The sequence below is a fragment of the Anabrus simplex genome, chromosome 5 (genome assembly GCF_040414725.1).
Source record: "Anabrus simplex isolate iqAnaSimp1 chromosome 5, ASM4041472v1, whole genome shotgun sequence".
NCBI classification, from domain to species: Eukaryota; Metazoa; Arthropoda; class Insecta; order Orthoptera; family Tettigoniidae; genus Anabrus; species Anabrus simplex.
The window spans coordinates 437302598-437325138 of record NC_090269.1 but is presented as its reverse complement, the minus strand read 5'-3'; the positions used below and the strand labels follow the sequence as shown (position 1 = coordinate 437325138).

General features: G+C 38.6%; 1 protein-coding gene across 2 annotated transcripts in view; it reads left to right on the top strand.

The window, feature by feature from the left end:
* Positions 1–11271: 11271 nt before the first annotated feature.
* Positions 11272–22541, top strand: part of LOC136875078 (zinc finger protein 782) — a 67552-nt gene continuing 56282 nt past the window's right edge. Inside the window, exons 1-2 of one of the 2 annotated variants that reach the window (XM_067148809.2) lie at positions 11272–11449; positions 18767–18901. In XM_067148809.2, the coding sequence (XP_067004910.2) occupies positions 11387–11449; positions 18767–18901 (198 nt within the window). In that variant the 5' untranslated portion in view covers positions 11272–11386. Of the gene's footprint in view, positions 11450–11630; positions 11692–18766; positions 18902–22541 lie in introns of those variants that run through there. The other variant, XM_067148810.2, reaches the window with a different exon arrangement.

Sequence of the window (22541 nt, the reverse complement as noted above, 5' to 3'; positions counted from 1 at the left end):
ACTCGAAGTTCTCCGTTCCGCTCCTTGCATCTGGTAGCCTAGGAATTTCACACAGGGTGTTCCATAAGTTTTGACTCTTTATTCAGTAAATAGTTATCCCTTCAAGTAGACACCCACTTGATGTTAGTTTACTGTGTATGTGTCCTGTAGACTCTTAAATTGGCTCCATTGTGGACCGCTTCATATGACTTACAAAAACTTTGGATTTTATAAGATTTGTTGCCAAGTACTCTAATCATTTTATATGGTCCCACGAACAATGGTGCGAACTTCGCGTAGAACTTGCTTGTAGGTTCTGACACGTCGGGTTTTCTCAATAATAGGTATTCATTCAATCGGAGAGGCCGGTAGAATTTTCTCCCTTGAACTCTTTTGTTACGTCTCTCAGCATGGCGCTTCATGGACTCAGTTGCCTTCTCGATGTTTTCCTGTGGAGTAGGTCTCACTGTACCGGGACATTGAACGATGTGGTCCCAGGGTCTTACTGGAAAATTATTAAAATGAAGTATTGATGGAATCTGAAGGGTAACCTCGTGAATAGTGCCACTAGAACACTCCATGATGATCGGGAGTACATCTACCCATTTCCAATGTGCATTCTCACAGAATATCATTCAGAATTTAGCTAGTTCTTGCATCACACGTTCCGGTGGATTGCTGGATGGATGTCTCACAGAATTTAGAATATGTTTGATGCCTAGCTGGGTCATGGCTTGCTTGAATTCCACAGAAGTAAACTGTGGACCGTGATCTGTTAAGATAGCCTTAGGCTTTCTCATATGAGGAATTTTGTTTCTGGTGATTCTCCATAGAACAAATTTCGTGTTGGCCTTCTGAATAGAATACAGCGTCACGTATTTTGAAAATACATCAATGGTCACAATCACATGACGATTTCCCTTCTTCGAAGTAGGAATTTGACCGAACAGGTCCACTGCATAGAGTTTTCTCGGAGCAGGTGGCAAAATAGGAATGGGACTTCGCTGTAACAAGTGAGAACTTGGTTTGACCCTCTGACAAGTGTCGCACGTCCTGATGACATTATTTACGAAGATTCCCAATCCTTCCCACGTGAATGATTCTAATATTGTGGCAACAGTTTTATCCACTCCGCCATGGCCTGTAATTCTATGTATGTGAAAGGTAGGAGGTTCCTGCAGTTTAGGTGGAATAACGGCTCTTAACTTCGTCTTAGCCGAATCAACAAACTTATATAGAATTCCATTAACATAGCAGAAATTCTTAGCTTGCCTCCTTATTTTTCTGAACTCTGGCTCGTCTAGAGTGAGGTTGCCCTCGAGACAGTTAATGATGGGCCGTAACTTAGGGTCTCGTTTCTGTGCCTGTCGAAGGTAAGCAAGCCTGCGTAGAAATTCGTGGTCTTCCTGTAGCAATTCTATCTGATGCACATCCACGATTTCAGAATTAGGGTTTCTGCTTAAACAATCTGCCAGTAAGTTATTTATCCCTGAGCAATGTTCCAGCTGAATATTAAATTGCTGTACGAAGAGTGTCCATCTGAAGACTCGTTCAGAAGCCATAGTGGTTTTCAGCATGAAGGTTAATGCACGCTGGTCAGTTCTAACACTAGTGGGAAATCCATAAATCAATTTTTGCTCAGTTACAGAGTAATTTTTCTCCATGTTTCCTGATTTTACTACTGACGAAAGCCAAATATATTATGTTTTCAGGGTTGTCAGTTTCTTCCTGAAAAAGAACGGCTCCAATCCCTATGTTTGAGGGATCTGTTTGCAGAATACATGGTCTGGTAAAATCACGGTGTCCCAACTTGATATTTTTCAGCAGCACTTCTTTAGTTCTAGCGAAGGCCTGATCACATTCGGCGTTCCACTTACATCTATTGCCTTTCCTTAGGAGATCTTGCAAAGGAGCTACTGTTGAGTGTAGTTCGGGCAATTATTTGAAAAGAATTGAGCCATTCCCAGGAAATGTCTCACCTGTTTGACTGTAACCGGCTTTGGGAAATTGCTAATGGCCTCGATCTTGACTGGATTCGGTTTCACGCAATCGCCGTCTATGATATGTCCTAGAAATAGGATCTCGGACTTTCAAAAGTGTGATTTCTTTAAATTTACACGGAAACTAGGATCAGACAAATTCTTTATAAGTTTCTCCAGCTTAACCATGTGTTCGTCTAGAGTTTCAGTCGCTAGGAGCAAATCATCGATGTACCTCGTAGTAAAGGCTTTTACCTCGTCAGTTAAACATCTGTCAAGCGCTCTAATGAGTGCGGCACCAGCGTTGCGGAGTCCGAAAAGAATTCGGCAAAAACATACGTTTCTTGGTCGTATATGAACCCTGCCAGTAACCTGGATTATTCCTCGAGCAGAATATGATAATAAGAAGACGTAAAGTCAACAGAGGAGAAGCACCTCATGCCCTTAAATGTTCTAATGTTTTTAATCGTCGGAGCCTTACATTCTCCGGGATTAGCTTTTCATTTACAGATTTGGCTTCTAAGCATACGCGCAGCGATCCATCTGGCTTAGAAACCACGACTAAAGTGTTAACAAAAGGACTTCGGGCTTTCATGATTCCGTCCCTTTCTATCTCTTCTATAATATTGCCTACCCTGGAGTGAAATTTCTCCGGAATCGGATATGGCTTCTTCTTGAAAGGTAGCCAGTCTCTCACAAGAAGTGAGTACTTAAAATCTGGAATAAGTCCTGGCTTGGAATCGAACAAGTTTTTGTACTTCAATTGCAAAATTGAAGTTGGATCTGCTCCTCTTCGGTACCCATGGCCTGTCTTGTCTTGGTAGCGATTAGATCAAACGGCTGTGTGTCATACTCGCCTTCTAACAACTTATCCATGGCCTTTAGAAGTTTTTCGGAGGCCTCAAGGTCTTCGGTTTCCCTCGGAGATAAGGCGTTTGACTCCCGCAGTAGGCGTATTGATCGTTTACGTCTTAAGGAGTAAGTGTAGCGGTTTCAGAGAAATCTGCCTTCTTAAAATGGATGGAATTTGACTGCATGCCAATCATAGCCTGATACGACATTAAAAAATCAGCGCCCAAGATAATGTTGAATTTGATGTTGGACATGAGGAAATGTCGTCCTTCCAATAGTGTCTGTTGTTTACACATGACAGGCTTATCCGGTATAATACCCTTAATTTTTACATGAGACCCGGTATGACAGGTATATCATTTCTGTGCCTGGGACCTCTTAGAACTGCAGTAGAAATGTCGCTAATTGTTGACCCAGTGTCAATGAGACATTTAACATGAACGTTACAGATTCTTGCTGAAATTATTCGTAAAGTCAACGGTGTTCCACTGCTACGTTGACCAACTTCATCTAATAAATCATCGGGCTTAGTAGTCCATGAGTCGACCTGTACCACACTCCATTCCTGACATTCTCTGACCATGCATTCAGGATTCAGGCTATCTCCTTTTATTGAACATGGAGTCTTATCACGACGCCCTGGCTGTGTTCCTGACTCGAGCTGTCCTGTTGGTTTTCTCGAGCTTTAGCCTCTTGGTATTGGAGGCTCTCCGCTCCCACAATATCCGGGTTGGTATCCTGGTTCTGGATTGTTCTTCTCCACCTTTCCTTTTCCTGAGTTGAGCTTTGGAGGTCTTTAAGGTATTATCCCTTCTCCCTACGTCCTCTTGACTGGCGGAAGTCCAGGTTTCTTTTCCCACTCCTGGGATAGTCTGTGTACGGTCGCTTCCTTCCATTTCATCGTGAATATTCCGTTTCTCACGGGCCTTTTTCGACGTACTGGCGAGCGATCACGAGGCGAATCTTGCCCTTCGGGGTTACGTTGCGACGTTCTCCCTTGGTGGATCGGTCTGGATTCCTCCCCCTCACTTGTGGTGGAAACTTGATGTACTTGAGGCTCTAGATTTCGCGCCTGACGAGCTGGTTCCTTGGAAGTCACGTCCAGCTGTCGTAATAATGCCTCAGCCTGGATTGTCGTCTGTGTGTTCGAGGCTATCATAATCCTCTGCACATCAGCCGGTAGTTGTCGGACAATTACCTTGACCAGTTCTGACTAAGATGGTGGTGAGTCTAGTTCTCTAAGCTTAGGTAATTGACTAGCAAAGAAGTCTGCGTACTTAGTAGGCATTGACGACACATACCTCCTGGCATATAGCTCCGTCTTCAGGTTACGCTGTACGTCGCTATTCCAGTATTTTTCCAGGAATGCCTTCTTGAAACCGTCAAAGTCATCGAATGGAAATCTAAATGCTACAAACCAGGCGTGCACTGAATTTTCCAGAAATCTTTCAGTGAGTCTTAATTGTCTTTCTGGCGGGATTTTTGCATCACAGAAGTAGTCCTGTAGTTTGTTTAAAAACTATTTTGGTGTCACGTTGCCTCTAACATTATTGAATTTTTTTGGCTGGTCCTCATGAAGTCGGATAATATTAACTATTTGCGTCTGACCAGTCGTGTTCAATTGCGACGTGTTTACCATCGGTCGTGAAGAAATGTCCATAGGATTAGCGGCGCTCTTCCCTAACGTTACCAGTGGGGTTGATGTCTGAGCTATAGCAGTTATGCGTTTTTCTAATAACGCTTGTTTTTCTAGCAGCGAGTTGTTTATCGTGCTAGTATTTTCGTTCTGGATTTTTAGGAGATGCATCTCGTGTAACTAGCTCCTTAATTCCGTCCGGGTATTCCTTTCTTATGCCATCGGTATCAGTTTTTGAGTCGACATTGACCTTTTGAATTTCCTTAATAAAGGAGGCCTTAATGGATTTCATCTCTGAGCGACTATCCTCGAGCGATTCGTAAAAGTAGTCCATCCGTTCTGAATTGTCAGCCTGGGATGTCTTGATTTCGTCAAGGATGCCCTTTTCGACTTGTTTCAGGTTTTCGTTCAGTCCGGTGAACTTCTTTGTCCATGCCAATTTAGTGGCTTTGAGGTCCTTGGCGTTATCGTCAATCTTTTCCTCAATGTTCTGGAATGATTGCTCAATTTCGCCCTTGTACTTGTCTATTCCTGTCAGGATGTCTTGTTGAACGTTAGCCAACCGTTCGCTAAATTCGTTTGACATGTCTGCCATGGATTTAGTTATATTTTCGTTTCCTCACATTTTCATACTCGCAAAATCGTTCTTGACTATTACGAGTTCGCTTTGCATTGAAACTAACTTACCATTAAAGAGCTTAATATCCGAGCATATTCTTCCAAGACCTTCCTCGGTTTGGTGTTTAATGTCAGTAAGTTTTTCCTCTAGAGCTTCCCCAAGAGATTTTTCCAAATTTATCTGAGCATCACTAAGATCACTAAGTCTCTTGTCTAAGTTGGATTGACTATCATTAAGATTTCAGAGTCCTTTTTCAAAATTAACCAGGCTATTCGAAAGTGATTTCTCCAAATTAACCTGACTGTTGCTAAGATCAGAGAGTCCTTTCTCTACATAAGCCTGACTATTACCAAGATCACTGAGTCCCTTTTCTAAATAAGCCTGGCTATCGTTAAGAGATTTTTCCAGGTTAGCCTGATTGTTGCTGAGATCACAGAGTCCTTTCCCTAATCTAGCTTGGCTATCGTTAAGGGATTTTTCCAAGTTAGCCTGAGTGTCACAAAATTTCTTTTCCAAGTTAGCCTGATTGTCACTAAATTAGCGTTAAGTCTCTCCTCCATCTCCAATAACATCTGCCGTAAGCCCTTCATGGTAACAATAATTCATTAAATGGCTACTCTGGCAAGAGAAGGATTCCGATCGGGATGCGGGAATGTTAGGAATCGAGCCCATCTAATAGCAAAGGCAATGATTTATCGACACCATGAAGGTTCCAAATTTTACCAATATCCGTCATAATTATCTGCCTAATTTAAGTTAATATCATCGCAATTAATTCAAAATCCCCAGTCACAAAAAAGAATTTTACCTTAAACAAAGTCCACATAAATTAAATTTAACACGTGCTTATGTTAGCCACAAGAATTTGGGCGAATAAATGTATCAGAGTCAGCCTAACTTAATTGCTCGTCTGATCTTGTCAATGTTATAAACACTGGACAGCACAAGATCACATTCTAAGTTTGGATAAGCCCATCTTTCGAGCCCCACGTTGAATAAGCCATCTTAAATGTCCCCATTATTGCCGAGCTAAGCCCAGCCAGTGAACGAGAGATCCCGAGGTGGACCGTTCGTTCCTGGCATTCCGTTTTTAGAGGCATTTAAGGGAAAAAGGGGTGACGACCAAGCAAAAAATTAAAATTAAAAACAACACTCTTACATTTATTAACATAAGCATTAAAAACACAAAAATATTCCTGCTGGGATTTAATTACAATGAGCTTTCATAATGTCCGGTCTTCGTGTAGCAATTAATAACCAATCAAACATCCTCCAGTTTTACTGTTCTGGAATGAAAATTAAGAAAAGATTAGGTCTTCACTGCCTTCAAAAATTAAAATATTTTAAATGAAAGTGTCCAGAGACTTCAATGAGGATTTGAATAAAATTAGAAGGCAGCTATTTCGCTTATTAATCCACAATAAATTTAACTTAAGGTTTCATAAATTTATTGCAATCTCAACACGTGGTCGATGTTGAATTCTAATGAGTTCCATTAACTAAAGTGTGTAAGGTCCCTTTATAACACTAGTAGAAATTCTGATGGAAAATAAAAATAAATTCCAAATTACAAATAATTAATTATAATTATTATTAATCTCCAATTTCATCTCTGTAGCATTTACTTTTATCATCACACGATCGTGTTTACAAATTAGTGTATCACACTAAATAATTCTCACTGCAATTTCAACACACATTTTCCAATTAGTCATCCAATTAATTATTATTATCATTATTCGATATCACCTAAATTCGGGCTGATTATGCCGTTTATGGACATTAAATTTATACTTGCATGACCTTTGAAGTTTCAAATCAGTTTGAAAATATTTTGGAAATTCAATATAAATGAATTGGAAATTTACTCATATCCATGTTTGAGTTAGTTAAAGATTGATTTATAAATCGCTTGCCTTTGCTGGAAAATAACGAGACAATCTTTAGTCTACATCTTTGGTAAGTGCAAATTAAATCCTAGCCTGGTCCTACTCGACACTATACTCAAAAAATTGTTTCTTAAGATGTGCTAAACAAGTCATCATGGTGGCAAAACAACGTTGAACACAATCCGTGCCGTTGTGATAAATGCACGACCAGATTAAATACACTAAACAATCGAAAACATATATAATTACATCACACGCATACACCACATTCACACAAGGTACCTGCCATTACAAATTAATTAATTATTTTTAGCATGGTCGCGTCAATAATATCCGGGGGATGAATTCGTGTCTGGAAATATTCTCACTCCAATAGTGGCTGGTGTTCGAAATTCGTGGTATCACTTGATATGAAATACTCATGAAACAGAAACGGAATCCATCTAAGTTTCTGAAATTAATTTGAAGATTCTAATAGAATTCTATAATCATCACCATCACATGGGTTACAAGTAGCAAATGTAGCGTTTGTGAGCCTTAATCACATTATTATTACTCCTTATTCTCGAAATGTATTTAACGTGTGCTCCACTTATAATAAATACGTTGTGCTCCCAAAGACACAAGCAACAAATCATTCAATAATAAATCACCCAATTAATAAATTATTCAATTAATTTCCCGCAGGACTGCCATATTCCAGGCGCATCATGAACTGAGCACATTAAATCTCACATATAAGGAATCTAAGATAATTTATAGCTCACGACCGTCTAATTCCATTCTCAACCCGATCTTTACTTAAATTTTACTATTAAGTGATTATTAGATCTATCAGTCCTCCTGAAATGTCGTGAAATTAGATGACTCGATCCTAAAGAATGCAAGTGATCTTAAAAATACATTAAATTCGACCCTATCTCACAAAAATTCACACGTAACTCTACACGTAACCCACCTGGGTGGGTGCCCTAAATGCAGATCAATAGTGATTGATTATTTTGTAAAGTGTATAAGTTATATTTTGTTTATTAAGTGTAGGCCTATATCCCAATATGAAGTTGTGTATTGTGTATGAATATATACACGCATACGTATGCTGCCTTTTGTCCTGATAATAAATTTGGTTCAAAAACTGATTACAATGTATTTTCAATTGACCATCATTCGCAGATATTTCCCGTCTAAAATCACTAGGCTATAATTTTGTATGCATATATTTCGTTTGTATAGTGTCTATGTTATTGCCTTTTTAGTGTAGGTATCGGTCTCGAAAGCCAAGAATAACGGCCGAGTGGATTCGTCATACTGACCCCACGACACCTCATGATTTGCAGGTCTTAGGACTCAACAGCGGCCGCTTGGTAGGCTCTGGCTCTTCAAGGCTGTTGCGCCAGGGGTTTGGTACTTTTTTAGTGTAGATATACGTATTTACTGTATTGTGATCTCTTAAAGAAAAATGTTTGAGAATAATCAGGCCTAGAATATATTTTCATTTTCCCCAATATTCCTAGCCATTTTCAGCTTCAAATTGCTATTAATCTTCTGAAAGATATATTTCACCGCAAATGAGGTGAAATCAAACACAGTAGAGACAATACACGACACTGAGCGAGATATCGAGGGACAGCTATTGGAGCTCACTCTAGCGGATAGACCTGAACGGTACTGATTCTGTCATAAGAGCACGTGTATTTTTGTGTGAAGTTTTTGGTGTTATTTATGCGTTTTCAGTGAGTTGACATAATTAAATAGTAGCATGTGTCATTCCTTGATATCTCCTCTCAACATGAGGGGAAAGGTATGTGCTGTGTTTGGCTGCAGTAATTACGAAGTAGAGAAAAATGCGCGATCGTGCTTCAGGTTCCCTCGTGACAAGAACATGTAAGTAATATTATGTTTGCATATATATTCTTCCAGTGACAGAGATTTTTATAGTACTTCATAATCCTCTAACCTGCTCGACCCATGTTTTAACGGGCTTAAAATATAATACGCATATTTTATTGTATAGTGCAGCACTTAACCTTCAATACGGATGTGTTGTTGTAGGTGTGATCTGTGGGTTTTGAAATGTCACAAAAGCGATTTGGATAAAGTGTACAAGAAAGAAGGGACGTTACGCTTGTATAAGAATTATAAGATCTGTTCAGATCATTTCCAGGCCAGCGACTTTAAAAATCCTCGACTATACAGCCAAGGGTATGTTACATTTTTGCTCTAATTGTACGTAAATATTCCTCAAAGCATCACTATCGACAACATTTTCAAACTTTTCTTTCTTTTATCCCTCTTCTCAGATTAAAGCCGGGATTTTATAGATTTTCTTTCTGTTAGTAGGCTTCAAAGACGTAAAACGGATGTATATATAACGAAACCCTCTGTACAAAACATAATTTATCTACTGTGAGAATGTTCAGTATGAGTGGGAGGTTGGATGAAAGCTATGGGGTCCCGAGTGATTGAGACGGTAAATGTGTATGAGTGAGCCGGCCTAGCTAAAATATATGTGGGGTTTCTAGAGAGAGAGAGAGAGAGAGAGAGAGAGAGAGAGAGACTCTGTGTGTGTGTGTGTGTGTGTGTGTGTGTGCGTGTGTGTGTGTGTGTCGTCATGACTTGAATGTTGAACAGGTCTTGTGAGTATTACTGTATGTAAATATGCCTATGTAAATATTTTAACTGTATATAAGAACATCATGTAGAATGTAATTGTATATTTGTATATTATAATTTTAAGTGGTGGTGGAGGCACTTTTGTGTATATGGGGCTATGCCCTTTCTCCATTCACCATCCCTAAATTGTAACTACAATTAGTGGAAAATAAATAATAATAAATAATAATAATAATAATAATGTTAAGAGGAAAATTGTCCAGCTGTTAAATGTTAATTCATTGCGTCATATGTGTAAGGAATGTGCTGATATTTTTATTGACAAATGTCTTAATGTGATGATACATTGTTTTTAAATGAGGAAAAAAGACAAATCCAACCGTAAGATTTCAGGCAGGTATGCTAAAGCTAAAAAAGTAATGCATAAATGAAAGATCAAGCCATTTCACAGCAGTCCATTTCACACCTTGTTATATGTCTAATTTCAGTCTTTGAATAATAACCTTTTAAATAATTTTTCATTCATTTATCCAGAATTGCTTTAGCAACTTCGAAGTTAATATCTCAATACCACTGTCTTTCTAGACGTAATTTATTTATCCATTTCCGTATATACATTTCCATTGATATTTGAATTTAGCGCGATTTGTTCAGGTCAAGTCACTAGGAGCGCCACCGTCGAATTGTCTCCCATTTTAGCAAGGCGAAATCCGTAAGTGTCGTGTATTGTCTCTACTGTATTTGGTGAAATCTGCAAGAGACATTCCGCCTAAATGTTTAAAATTCGCTAAGGTACCTGTGCCTCGTCGCATGTACGTATACGTCAGTCATGCTTCCATTCCGTGCAGCTAGTCGCGCCGGAAGCCGCATTTCGCTCCCATACAGTCAGCTTTCCAGTATTGTATTGTATTGTATTTCGTCCAGCTGATCACACAGTGATATGGGACACGTAAATAATCATATTTACAGTAACAAAGGATAAAACAGTAATATACATGCCATGATAAATAAAGAGAAATATACAATGTGGTAAAGATGCACAGATTTAAAAAAAAGTGATACATAAGTTAATTTTCAAGAGCTAAGTATTCTTCAGTAGAATAAAAACAATGGTTAGAAACAAATTTGAATAATTCTTTCTTAAATTTTGAACATGGTTTTATCTGCTTAATGTAGTCTGGTAATATATTAAATAAATGTACTCCTGCGTAATTCAAACTTGATTCATATAGCTTAGTTTTGTGTGGTTCTATGTGCCGACTGTGTCTATTTCTGGTATTATACCTATGTACATCAGAGTTTATGGTGTAGCTGTTTACATTCTCCTTCATATATACAAGTGTATGGATGATATAAAGGCTAGGCAATGGTAAAATAAAATAAAGTTTAAAGTATTTCTTGCAGCTTGTCCTCCTGCCGACACCGGCCATTCCTCTAATTATTTTCTTTTGTAACTTAAAGATGACTTCGCTATATCGTGAATTCCCCCAGTAAATGATTCCATAGGTTAGTATGGGATGGACATATGCAAAATACATAATTTGGCAAGCCTTTAAATTAAAACTATTTTTTCAAAGAAATTATCATGAAATAAACTCTACTAAGCTTTTTTCTCTATAAACTCTATGTTTTTCCCAGGTTAATGATTCATCCATCCACAAGCCAAGAAACTTTGTTGATGATGAGCACTCAATTATGGTCTCTCCAAATGATACTGGACTAATTTCCATATTTAAAGTAATCTTATGGTGAAATCTAATCACAGAAGTTTTCTGTTTACTTAAAATTAATTTATCATCTTCAAGCCAGCTACATTTCAATGTTTGAGTGTAATAGTTGGTCATGTTTGTCTCAGACGACTTATCACTTCTATCCATGCACAGTACTTAGCTGGAGATAAGTGAATTAAACCGGGTGTGTTTGTATACAGTCGAGGAACAACACACTGGTTACAGATTCGTGAGGAATGCTATTCGCTATTTCAGTTTTACTTTCGAAATGGTTTGCTTGTTATTTAATGTTCCTATAAATGGTTTTTGCATTGGGCATCCCGGACATATTGCGGCAGCTTGTGGAGGTTTATTCTGTGAATTGTGTTGTTTCTCTTAAGATTTTCTTCCTAAGGTAATTGCAATTTCTTACGTTTTACACTGTGTCCAAAGCTTTGAACATGTTGTTAATAAAGTTGGAGTCTCTGTCTTCTACATTTCCAGGAACTTTATATCGTACGGTACGTGGTAGGAAATAAGGTAAACTTTATTGTTCAGTTCGTATTTAAACACAAAAGAACAGGGGCAGATAATTCTGTTTTTCAGCCTACTGTAGGCTGTCTGCATTAAATATTACCCAGCTACCATTCTTAGTGATAATTAGAGCCCAGATTCCCATGCAAATGCATGTTCCTAAATAAGCTGGTTACACTTTTGAAACTTTGCAAATATTCGTTTATGAGTAATCCCAAACAGCTTTACATTTTTCGTGCGTGTTTGCATCCTTTGGCATTTTTGGAAGAAAATTCATGCGTAATGCATATTTTGAGATTTTTGATTTAATAGCCAATAATTGGATATTTATATAGGATTATATGACCTTTCTTCTGACTTTGACGCATATATTACCTTAGATTGCATGATAGTACCTTTCTTGAACACTGGTTTGCAGAATTTAGGACCGTACGTCCACGTTATTTGTCTATCATTGAAAGAGAAAGAAAATGTATTCCTGGCATATTAGGTACTTGACAACCAAAGTTAGATGCATAGAGGTCCTATAATCCGGTTAGCCAACCACTTTTTTATCTGTTGCTTGATTAAACATTGACATCAGCGGGAAAACCCCCGACAACAGCTTTAATCCTTAGGAATAAGGTGTCCTATAAAAAATTGAACCCTGATGTTTGCATTCTTCTCTGTTTGACGAAGAAATCAAAACTTGAATCACATTTCTGTGACCCTGCGTTACTAAGATAGCAGCTTACAAACCTTGGTTTTGCACTGAATCTTGTACTGTTTTCCTGGAATTTCCTACCTGAACTCCAAACTCTCACTGTTCACACGTCTGAAGTCAAAATAATTGAGAAAAGAAGGGAGTTGGAAAGCAGCACAATTCAAACTGTAATTTAGTATTGGACTCTGCTGTGCAGTTTTGGTGTCATGCCATGTGTTAAAAGTTTATGAAGGGGCTTCTTGTGTAAATGGAGTGAGTGAAACGAATTTTTATGTTAATATTTGAAAAGATATAACTTCAGATATACTTCATCCTGAATGTTTTTATTAGTATTATTTTTATTATTTATTTATTATTTTCTCTAGATCTACAGTAAGGATACCTATTTGATCCATTAAAGAGAAAATAACAATGTCCAGCCTAAACCAAAATTCACACTCTATGAACTAAAAAAAAAAAAAAAAAACATATCACACTCTGTGTGCTGTACAGAAAAAGAAAAGAAAATAATGTACGGAATGAACAAAAATGAGTAGAACAACATTTCTATTGTTTCCCAGAATCACACTCTATGAACTGTAAAAAAAAAACAAAAAAAAAATACATATCACACTCTGTGTACTGTACAGAAAAAGAAAAGAAAATAATGTACGGAATGAACAAAAATAAATAGAACAATATTTCTGTTGTTTTCCAGAATATGCAATTTAAGCTGTATTATGTATGTCACAGACCTTCGTGCCCCTGCTGAGTAAACACGCGAACCTTTGCACATTCCATTCCTCCGACATTTCCTCTACTTGACTCCCTCTGAGTTGCTGAATCCATACTTCCGTTGCACACACATTCTGCTATAACGTACTCTGCACACGTTGCAAATTTATCACTGTACTACTTATCTGTTCCTGCTCGTCTTATACAACCATTCTTAATCTAATTTAAATAATCATATACAACCAACTTTGCTTACCGATCTACCATTAATTAATGAATCAATTATCAATACCATTTAAACTGTGCTGTCTCTCTTATCATCCCTCCATCATCACTTTTCATACTTAACACTTCAATTAGAGTCCTCCATCTAAACTTTACTACCTTTCTTATCATCCATCTATCGAACTCCACAAACCATACACATACAGACACCATCACTTGAACAAATACCATCTAAACTTTGTTCCCTCTCCTCATTTCCATCCATCATCTAAACTTCACTACCTCTCTTATCATTCATCTATCAAACTCTACAATTCATCCATCTTATACCTAAAAACACTTGAATAAATACCATACGATTACAATACACTTAAAAACACCTTATCACCTCGTTACCTCTCTTATCCTTCGTCTATATATACAGACACCATCACTTGGATAAATACCATCTAAACTTCACTACCTCTCTTATCATCGATACCATTTAAACTTCGCTACCTCTCTTATCATCATCCCTCTTAACACTTCCAGTCCAGTCGTCATATCATCACTTGAATAAATACCGTACAATTAATCCATCCATCTTTTACCTAAAAACACCATCACTTCAATAACAATTATACTACACATCATCCATCTATCGAACTCCACAACCATCCATCATTTCCCAGGCCACATTTACTTCAACAATTAGAATACACATACTGACACCATCACTTGAATAATACCATCTGAACTTATTTACCTCTCCTCATTACCATCCCTCATCTAAACTTCGCTACCTCTCTTATCATCCATCTATCAAACTCCACAATTCATCCATCTTGTACCTAAAGACACTTGAATAAATACCATACAATTACAATACACTTAAAAACACCTTATCACCTCGTTACCTCTATTATCTTTCATCCATATATACAGACACCATCATTTGAATAAATACTATCTAAACTACGCTACCTCTCTTATCATCAATACCATTAAGCTTCGTTACCTCTCTTATCATCCATCCCTCATCGTCACCTTCCATTCTTAACACTTCAAATCCAGTCATCATATCATCACTTGAATGAATACCATACAATTAATACATCCATCTTTTACCTAAAGACACCATCACTTCAATTACAATTATACTACACATACAGGCACCATTACTTGGGCAAGTACACACATACAGACACCACCATAAACTACACTTCCTCTCTTATCATCCATCCATAGGCAAACTATGTTACTTAAAACTGTTACTTGACTTTTTACTTCTCGTAATTATTCCTTCCATTTTTCCCTTTTTGTCCCATAGCTCCTTCAAACTCAAGCTTCTCCCTTTAATCACGGCACTTCTTACTTCTGCTTCCTCCCTCAATCCATTATTCTCGCTCCGATTCTGTCCACTTGTCTTCCCCTGTGATTCTTTTTCTTCCCTCGCGCAGACCTCCGACACTAGTTCGTCCATTAATTTCCTGGCTACTTCCATCCTCCTTGCATTTCCTTTTTCTTCAGCTCTTTTCATGATCTCTTCCCAGGAACCCCATCTACTCAGTGTTCCTTCCTTTACAGTATGTACATCAGCCCTGGTAGTTTCTTCTTGCCTCGAACTGTCAGCCCTGCTTTTTTCTTCTTGCCTCACATCATTCCTGGTAGTTTCTTCTTGCCTCAATCTCTCAGCCCTGCTTATTTCTTCTTGTCTCAAACTCTTTTGCCTCGAACTCTCAGCCCTGCTAGTTTCTTCTTGCCTTAAACTCTCATTCATTAATTTCAGTTTCGATATTGTCCACTTTCGGGTCCAATTCCTGTCGCTCACCACAAGTATCTGACCACTAATATACGCTTTCAATCCCTGAATTTTTGCTTTCACAAAATGTTTCTTGAGAATTTTAAAATTCCTGCTCTCTTCTCTTCCGAAATCTCTCTTAATTCTAATGTTCTCACACTGAAGATTACCAGCATTCCTTATCACTATATCTGCCATCAATGAAGATAGCAGCGACACTTTTATGGGCCTGTGCCCTCCCACCTTGCCAACTCTCTCCACATTGTCTATATCTACCTCACTGAAATTTATTTTCATTTTTTTTTTGTATAACATCTACCACTTTGTAAATAATGTCCACTTTAGATTCTGCCTTTTCTTCCTCCACCCCGTAAATAAATATGGATTTCTTCTTATGCTTCTGTCTGCTGACTTCAATTTCTTTCTTCAGGTTTACCATCTCTTCTTCCATATTTTTTATTTTCTCTCTTAGTGACACCAGTTCTTTCTCGCTGCCTTCTATCATCGTCTTCGTATTTTTCATATAATCCTGGATCCACTGTCTCGTCTTTTCTTGCTCCTGGACTTGTTCTTGAAGCATCTTCTTTAATTGCTCAAACGGACATACCTCCTGTATTACTTCTTTTACTACTTTCCTCATAGCCTCTACGTCTACCCCATTCATCGTATCTATCTCCTTGCCGACCGCTTGACCCTACCGCTTCCACACTCCTACTCCACTCCACTCAGCAGGCGCACGCCACACGATACATCCGTCCTCCTTACTGGCTTAAGCTAGACTGGTTTTCATTAGTATGAGCCTGTCACTTTTTGTGATGTAGAAAGATAATTTTCTGTATTCAGGAATGTTCTGTCAGTTAAATGAGTGGACTTAAATTAAGAAAATGTGGAGAAATTAGTTGTTGTACTGTGTTTCAAAAGGAAATGAAAATATAACAATGTGGAACTGAATTTTGATAGTGCATATTTTCTAGTTTATTGTGCATTTTCCATAATTTGATAGTGCATGGATGCATTTCGAGATTTGATAGATATTCGAAATCTAGGCTCAAGTGATAACGCATGTAAGTTTGTTCCAACATGGTACCAAATTGATTCTGACTGGCCTGCTCATGTGCAGGGGTGTACATACTGTTCCAACAGAAATTCAGAACTGATTCTGTGAGTTCTGTATTCATTCTGTTCTAACTAAATTCAGAATTATTTTGGAGCCAATGCCAGTGCAGTTCTTTTTGTTTTTAAATGTACACTATTTATTACTACAACTACCTAATACAAAGATATACTCCAGATGTTGGGTAGGTTAGAAAGAAAGAATAATAGAACATACAACTTGGAGAAAATATGGAACAAACAATACTGGTCAAGTACTTTAATAGTTCATGAATCACTAGCTGCCACATACTACTCCCTCCCCAGTGATGTCAATGAATCTACTTGGGAAGCAAACCGTGCAATCAGAACTGTTGACCATGAGGCATTTCCAGAGTGAGAACATGTGATTGCAAGGTACGGTCTATTGTCAATAGGTTGGAGAAGTTTTGTTACTGCATCTTGTCCGATGAATACATAAGAAGTTGTCATAAGTTCTCGATGGATCTTGCAGAGTGATGTTGAATGTTGATTAGCTTCAGTAAGTCCATGTGCTGCCTCAGTTTGAATACAAAGGAAGGAAGGAAGGCTGATGCTGTTGAATCAAAGAAATCAGATGGAAGTTTGATTGTGACTCCAAGAGTCATTTCTGATGGAGTGATGTTGTATTCTGGAATCACATATGCATGGAGGCCCGTTAGGATGGTAGGTAAGTTGTTGACCCAGTCATCTGAGGGGCAAGTTCTTAAGGAAGCCTTGTGATTGCGATGCCAGCGTTTGACTTTCATATTGGAAGCAGGATGGTAAGTGGTAATTCTTATGTGAGTTATTCACAAAGCTCTTGTGCGGTGAGTGAACAGCTGGCAACCGAACTGATATCCTCTGTTGGTGGTGATGAATTTAGGGGCACCAAAATATGCAATCCATGATGACAAGAGAGTACTAGCAACAGTTTCTTCAGTAATGTCTTTTAGCAGTACTGCTTCTTGCCAATGTGTGAATCTGTCTATCATTGTAAGTAGGTATGTGAAGCCTTGAAAACAATATAGGGTTCCTACCTATGTCTACATGGACGTGAGAGATGCGATCACTGACTTAACTCAAAGTTCCGATATCACTATTTGTGTGTATTAAAACTTTTGCTCTTTGACCAGGAATGAATGTTTCTACCCCCCAGTTTTACATCTTGTTTCACTGAAGGCTAAACAAACTGCTGTTGTATTAAATCCACTGTGACTTTTATGCTGGAGTGAGCTAAGTCATGCAATGTGTGGAAAACCTTTCCTCTGTAGGATGGCCGGATGTAAGGTCTGAGTCTCTCTGTAGAATTATCATAAACCGTCCATCTCCATGGCTAAAGGTTAGCGTGCTGGCCTTCAGTCACAGGGGTCCTGGGTTCGATTCCCGGCAGGGTCGGGAATTTTAACCATCATTGGTTAATTTCCCTGGCACAAGGGCTGGGTGTATGTATTGTCTGCATCATCATTTCATCCTCATCACAACACGCAGGTCGCCTACGGCAGTCAACTTAAAAGACCTACACCTGGCAAGCTGAACCTGTCCTGGGATCTCTCGGCACTAAAAGCCATATGCCATTTCATTTTTTATCACAAACCAACTTTTATTGATCAGATATAACCATGGTGGTGAATTTCGAAAGTGGATTCTGCTTTTATAAGTTTATCCAATTTTGTAATGTTCTGTTGTGACTGCTGGCTTTATGTCGCACCAACGCAGATTGGTCATAGTGTGACGATGGAATAGGAAAGGACTAGGAGTGGGGAGATGTGGCCATGACCTCTGAAGGGATCTCTAACATTGAGGATGTTTGTATAACGCTTCATACCAGTCCTTCTAGTAATCCTAGAACCACCAAGGAAGTTGCCAGTGTGCTTACGAGCGCACTGCTCAGAGCATGCGTTTGGGAGATATTTTGAACCCCATTATCAGCAGTACTAAAGATGGTTATCCAGGGTTTCCATTTTCTGCACCATTTCCCTTCCCTCTCCTAGTGCTTTCCTATCCCATCATCGCCATAAGATTTACCTGTGCCCATGTCACTTGAAGCCTGTGTTATGAAACAATGACCACTTAGGGATAGAGGACAAAATGTAGGCTAATGAACAGATTATAGTACATCTACAGTGTAGCTCAGGATTACATTTTATGGAGAGGTACATCAAACCAGTCATTAGACTCCCAGTGTAGTGGTTGATAAGTAAATGGTATAGTCACAGGCTTTTCATAAGAGGGGGTTGCAAATTAATCCCAATCTATGGATGTTTGATGTTTTTTTAATGAAAATGTTTATCCCTGTGTTTCAGGTAAAACTGGAGGTCCTGTGGCAATGAGCACAATATCAATAGTCAATGTAAAGGTGCAGGCTTGACATTAAACTGATGACTGTAACAGTACTAACAGTGTTTGTTGCTCATGTTTCAGTGTAAGTGGAAGTCATTTACATCCCAAAACCACCTAAGCCTTCACATACTATTTAAAATGGACTCGGAAGTAAAGATCAAAGAGGAACTAATCTGCATTGACGACACAGCAAATACATCACATGTATCATTCCAGGTAACTTTATAGCAATTACAATTAAACCAGTAGCAGTTGACTGAGATTGATTTGTTACATAACTGTACTTGTAACTGTTGTTCAGGAAATATATGTGTAACTTGCTGTCTATTCTTAAGGCACATATATATTTGTATACTAACCTCAATTTGACTAAAAATTGTTTATGTGATTGAGTGGGGCAATGATTAATGACTGACAGATGAAATGAAATGATGTTGGAGAGTGTTGCTGGAATTAAAGGTGACAGGATAAACCAGAGTACCCAGAGAAATACCTGTCCCACCTCTGTTGTGTCCAGCACTAGTCTCACATGGAGTGACCAGGATTTTAATCCCAGAACCGAGCGATGAGATGCCGATGCGCTGCTGCCTGAGCCACGGAGGTGCAGTTACTGAAACAATATTACAACAAATCTGAACATCTGATTTTAATGTCAATTTCATACTTTTAGCTTCTAGGATGACAATGTTGGTAGGGAGAGATCTATATATGGAAGTAATTTTATTGTGAAGAGAATTGGCTTGGTAATCAGGCCCACTGCCAGCGATAGCTAAAAAGACTTCATTAGATACAGATTTTGTAACAAATAAGAGAAAGGATCTTTGAATAATTATGTTTTGGCTCTTGTAAGTCTCTGCTTTATATAGCAAAGCTAGAAATAGGGCTTGTACATAAATTATCATCCTTTTATGTAACCAGTAGAAAGGAGCAAACAAATTTGAAATCAAGTCACACATAGAGAGATAGGAACAAGGAAGGGAACAGGTAATAGGATGCACATAATTGCAGTTGAGTGTGGACAGATGGGGAAACAAAAAGAGAGCATGAAAACCCAAAGGACAAGGATAATCTCTCCATCTTCATATACTGCCATCGATGAACAAAAGGCTCTCTCATTACCAATAACAGTTATTCTTCATCCCTTTCTTTTCAACATCCAACAACTGATCACATTTTTTCTACATCCCTCTCTTTACAGCCTCGAACAGCATATCATTGTTTTTCCTTATCTCTCTCTTTTCAAACTCTGAAAAGCAATCACAATTGTTCTTTGTCTCTCTCTTTTCAGCCTCTGAGAACCAGTCACAGTTGTTCTTCATCCCTCTCTCTATAGCCTCCAACAACCAATTACAGTTCCTCATCCCTTTCTTTTCAATTTCCGATAACCATTCACAGTTGTTCTTCAGCCCTCTCTTTTCAACCTCTGACAACCAATCACAGTTGTTCATCCCTCTATTTTCAATCTCCAGCAGCCAATCCCTGTTGTTCTTCATCCCTCTCTTTTCTAACTCCAAAAACCAATCATAGTTCTTCATTTCCCTCTTTTCAACCTTCGATAACCTATCACAGTTGTTCTTCAACCCTCTCTTTTCAAGCTTTGACAACAAATCACAGGTGTTTCTTATCTCTGTATTTTCAACCTTTGATAACCAATCACAGTTGTTCTTCATCCCTCTCTTCAACCTTCGGTAACCAATGAAAGTTTTTCTTGATCTCTCTCTTCTCAACCTCCAACAACCAGTCACAGTTGCTCTTAATCCCTCTCTTTTTAACCTCCAAAAACCAATCACAGTTGTACATCCTTCTCTTTCATCCTCCAACAAACAATCAGTGTTCTTCTTCATCCCTCTCTTCAACCTTCAATAACCAATCACAGTTTTTTCATCCCTCTCTTTTCCTCTTTTCAACCACTGATAACCAATCACAGTTGTTTTTTATCTCTCTCTTTTCAACCTTCGATAACCAATCACTGTTGTCCCTTATCTCCTCTTTTCAACCTCCGATAACCAATCATATTTGTTCTTCATCTCTTTCATTTCAGCCTCCAACAACCAATCATAGTTGTTCTTCATCCCTCTCCTTTCAACCTCTTACAACCTATCACAGTTGTTCATCCCTATCTTTTCAACCTCCAATGAGCAATCACAGTTGTTCTTCTCCCTCTCTTCAACCTCCAACTATCATTCACAGTACTTCATATGTATCTTTCAGCCTCTGCCAGCATCATGGTTTTTTCTTTCTCTCTCTCTCTTTTCAAGCTCCGACAAGCCATCGCCATTGTTTTTCAGTCTCTCTCCTTTCAGCCTCCAAAAACTAGTCACAGTTGTTCTTCTTCCCTCTCTTTACAGCCTCCAACAGCAAATCATGGTTTTCCTTACCCTCTTTTTAAACTCTGACAAGCCTTCTCAATTTTTCATTGTCTCTCTCTCTCTCTCTCTCTCTCTCTCTCTCTTCAACCTTCGATAACCAATCACAGTTTTTCTTCATCCCTCTCTTTTCAGCTTCCAACCACCAATTATGGTTGTTCATCCCTCTCTTTTCAACCTCCAGCAACCGATCACAGTTGTTGTTCCCTCTGTTTTCAACTTCCAACTACCAATTACAGTTGTTATTCCCTCTCTTTCCAACATCCAGCAAAAATTACAGTTGTTCATCCCTCTATTTTCAGCCTCCAACAACCAATGACAGTTGTTCTTCATCCCTCTTCTTCGACCTCCAACAACCAATCACAGTTGTTCTTCATACCTCTCTTTTCAACATCCAAAAACCAGTCACAGTTGTTCTTCATCCCTCTCTTTTCAACCTCTGACAGCCAATCACGATTGTTCTTCATCCTTCTCTTTTCAACCTCCCCTAACCATGACAGCTGTTCTTCATCCCTCTCTTTTTAACCTCTGAAAACCAACCACAGTTATTCTTCATCCCTCTCCTTTCAACCTCCAACAACTATCCATACTTTCTCTTTAACCCTCTCTTTTCAACCTCCGATGATCAGTCACAGATGTTCTTCATCCCTCTCTCTTCAACCTCCAACAACAAATCAGAGTTGTTTTTCATACCTCTATTTTCAACCTCCAAAAACCAATCACAGTTGTTCTTCATCCCTCTCTTTTCAACCTCTGACAGCCAATCACGATTGTTCTTCATCCTTCTCTTTTCAACCTCCCCTAACCATCACAGCTGTTCTTCAACCCTCTCTTTTCAACCTCTGAAAACCAACCACAGTGATTCTTCATCCCTCTCCTTTCAACCTCCAACAACTATCCATACTTTCTCTTTAACCCTCTCTTTTCAACCTCCGATGACCAGTCACAGATGTTCTTCATCCCTCTCTCTTCAACCTCCAACAACAAATCAGAGTTGTTTTTCATACCTCTATTTTCAACCTCCAAAAACCATTCACAGTTGTTCTTCATCCCTCTCTTTTCAACCTCTAACAACCAGTTACAGTTGTTCTTAATCCCTCTCTTCAATCTCCAAACACCAATCACAGTTTTTCTTCATCCCTCTTTTCAACTTCTGACAGCCAATCACAATTGTTCTTCCTCTCTCTCTTTTCAACTCCCAACAACAAATGACAGCTGTTCATCCCTCTCTTTTCAACCTCCAACAGCCAATCACAGTTGTTCATCCCTCTCTTTTAAACATCCATCAATCAATCACAGTTTCTTCATCCCTCTGTTTTTCACCTCTGATAACCAATGACAGTTTTTCTTCCTCTCTTTTCAACCTCCAACAACCAGTCACAGTTGCTCTTAATCCCTCCTTTCTACCTCCAACAACCAATCACAGTTGTACATCCTTCTCTTTCATCCTCCAACAAGCAATCAATGTTTTTCCCCATCCCTCTCTTCAG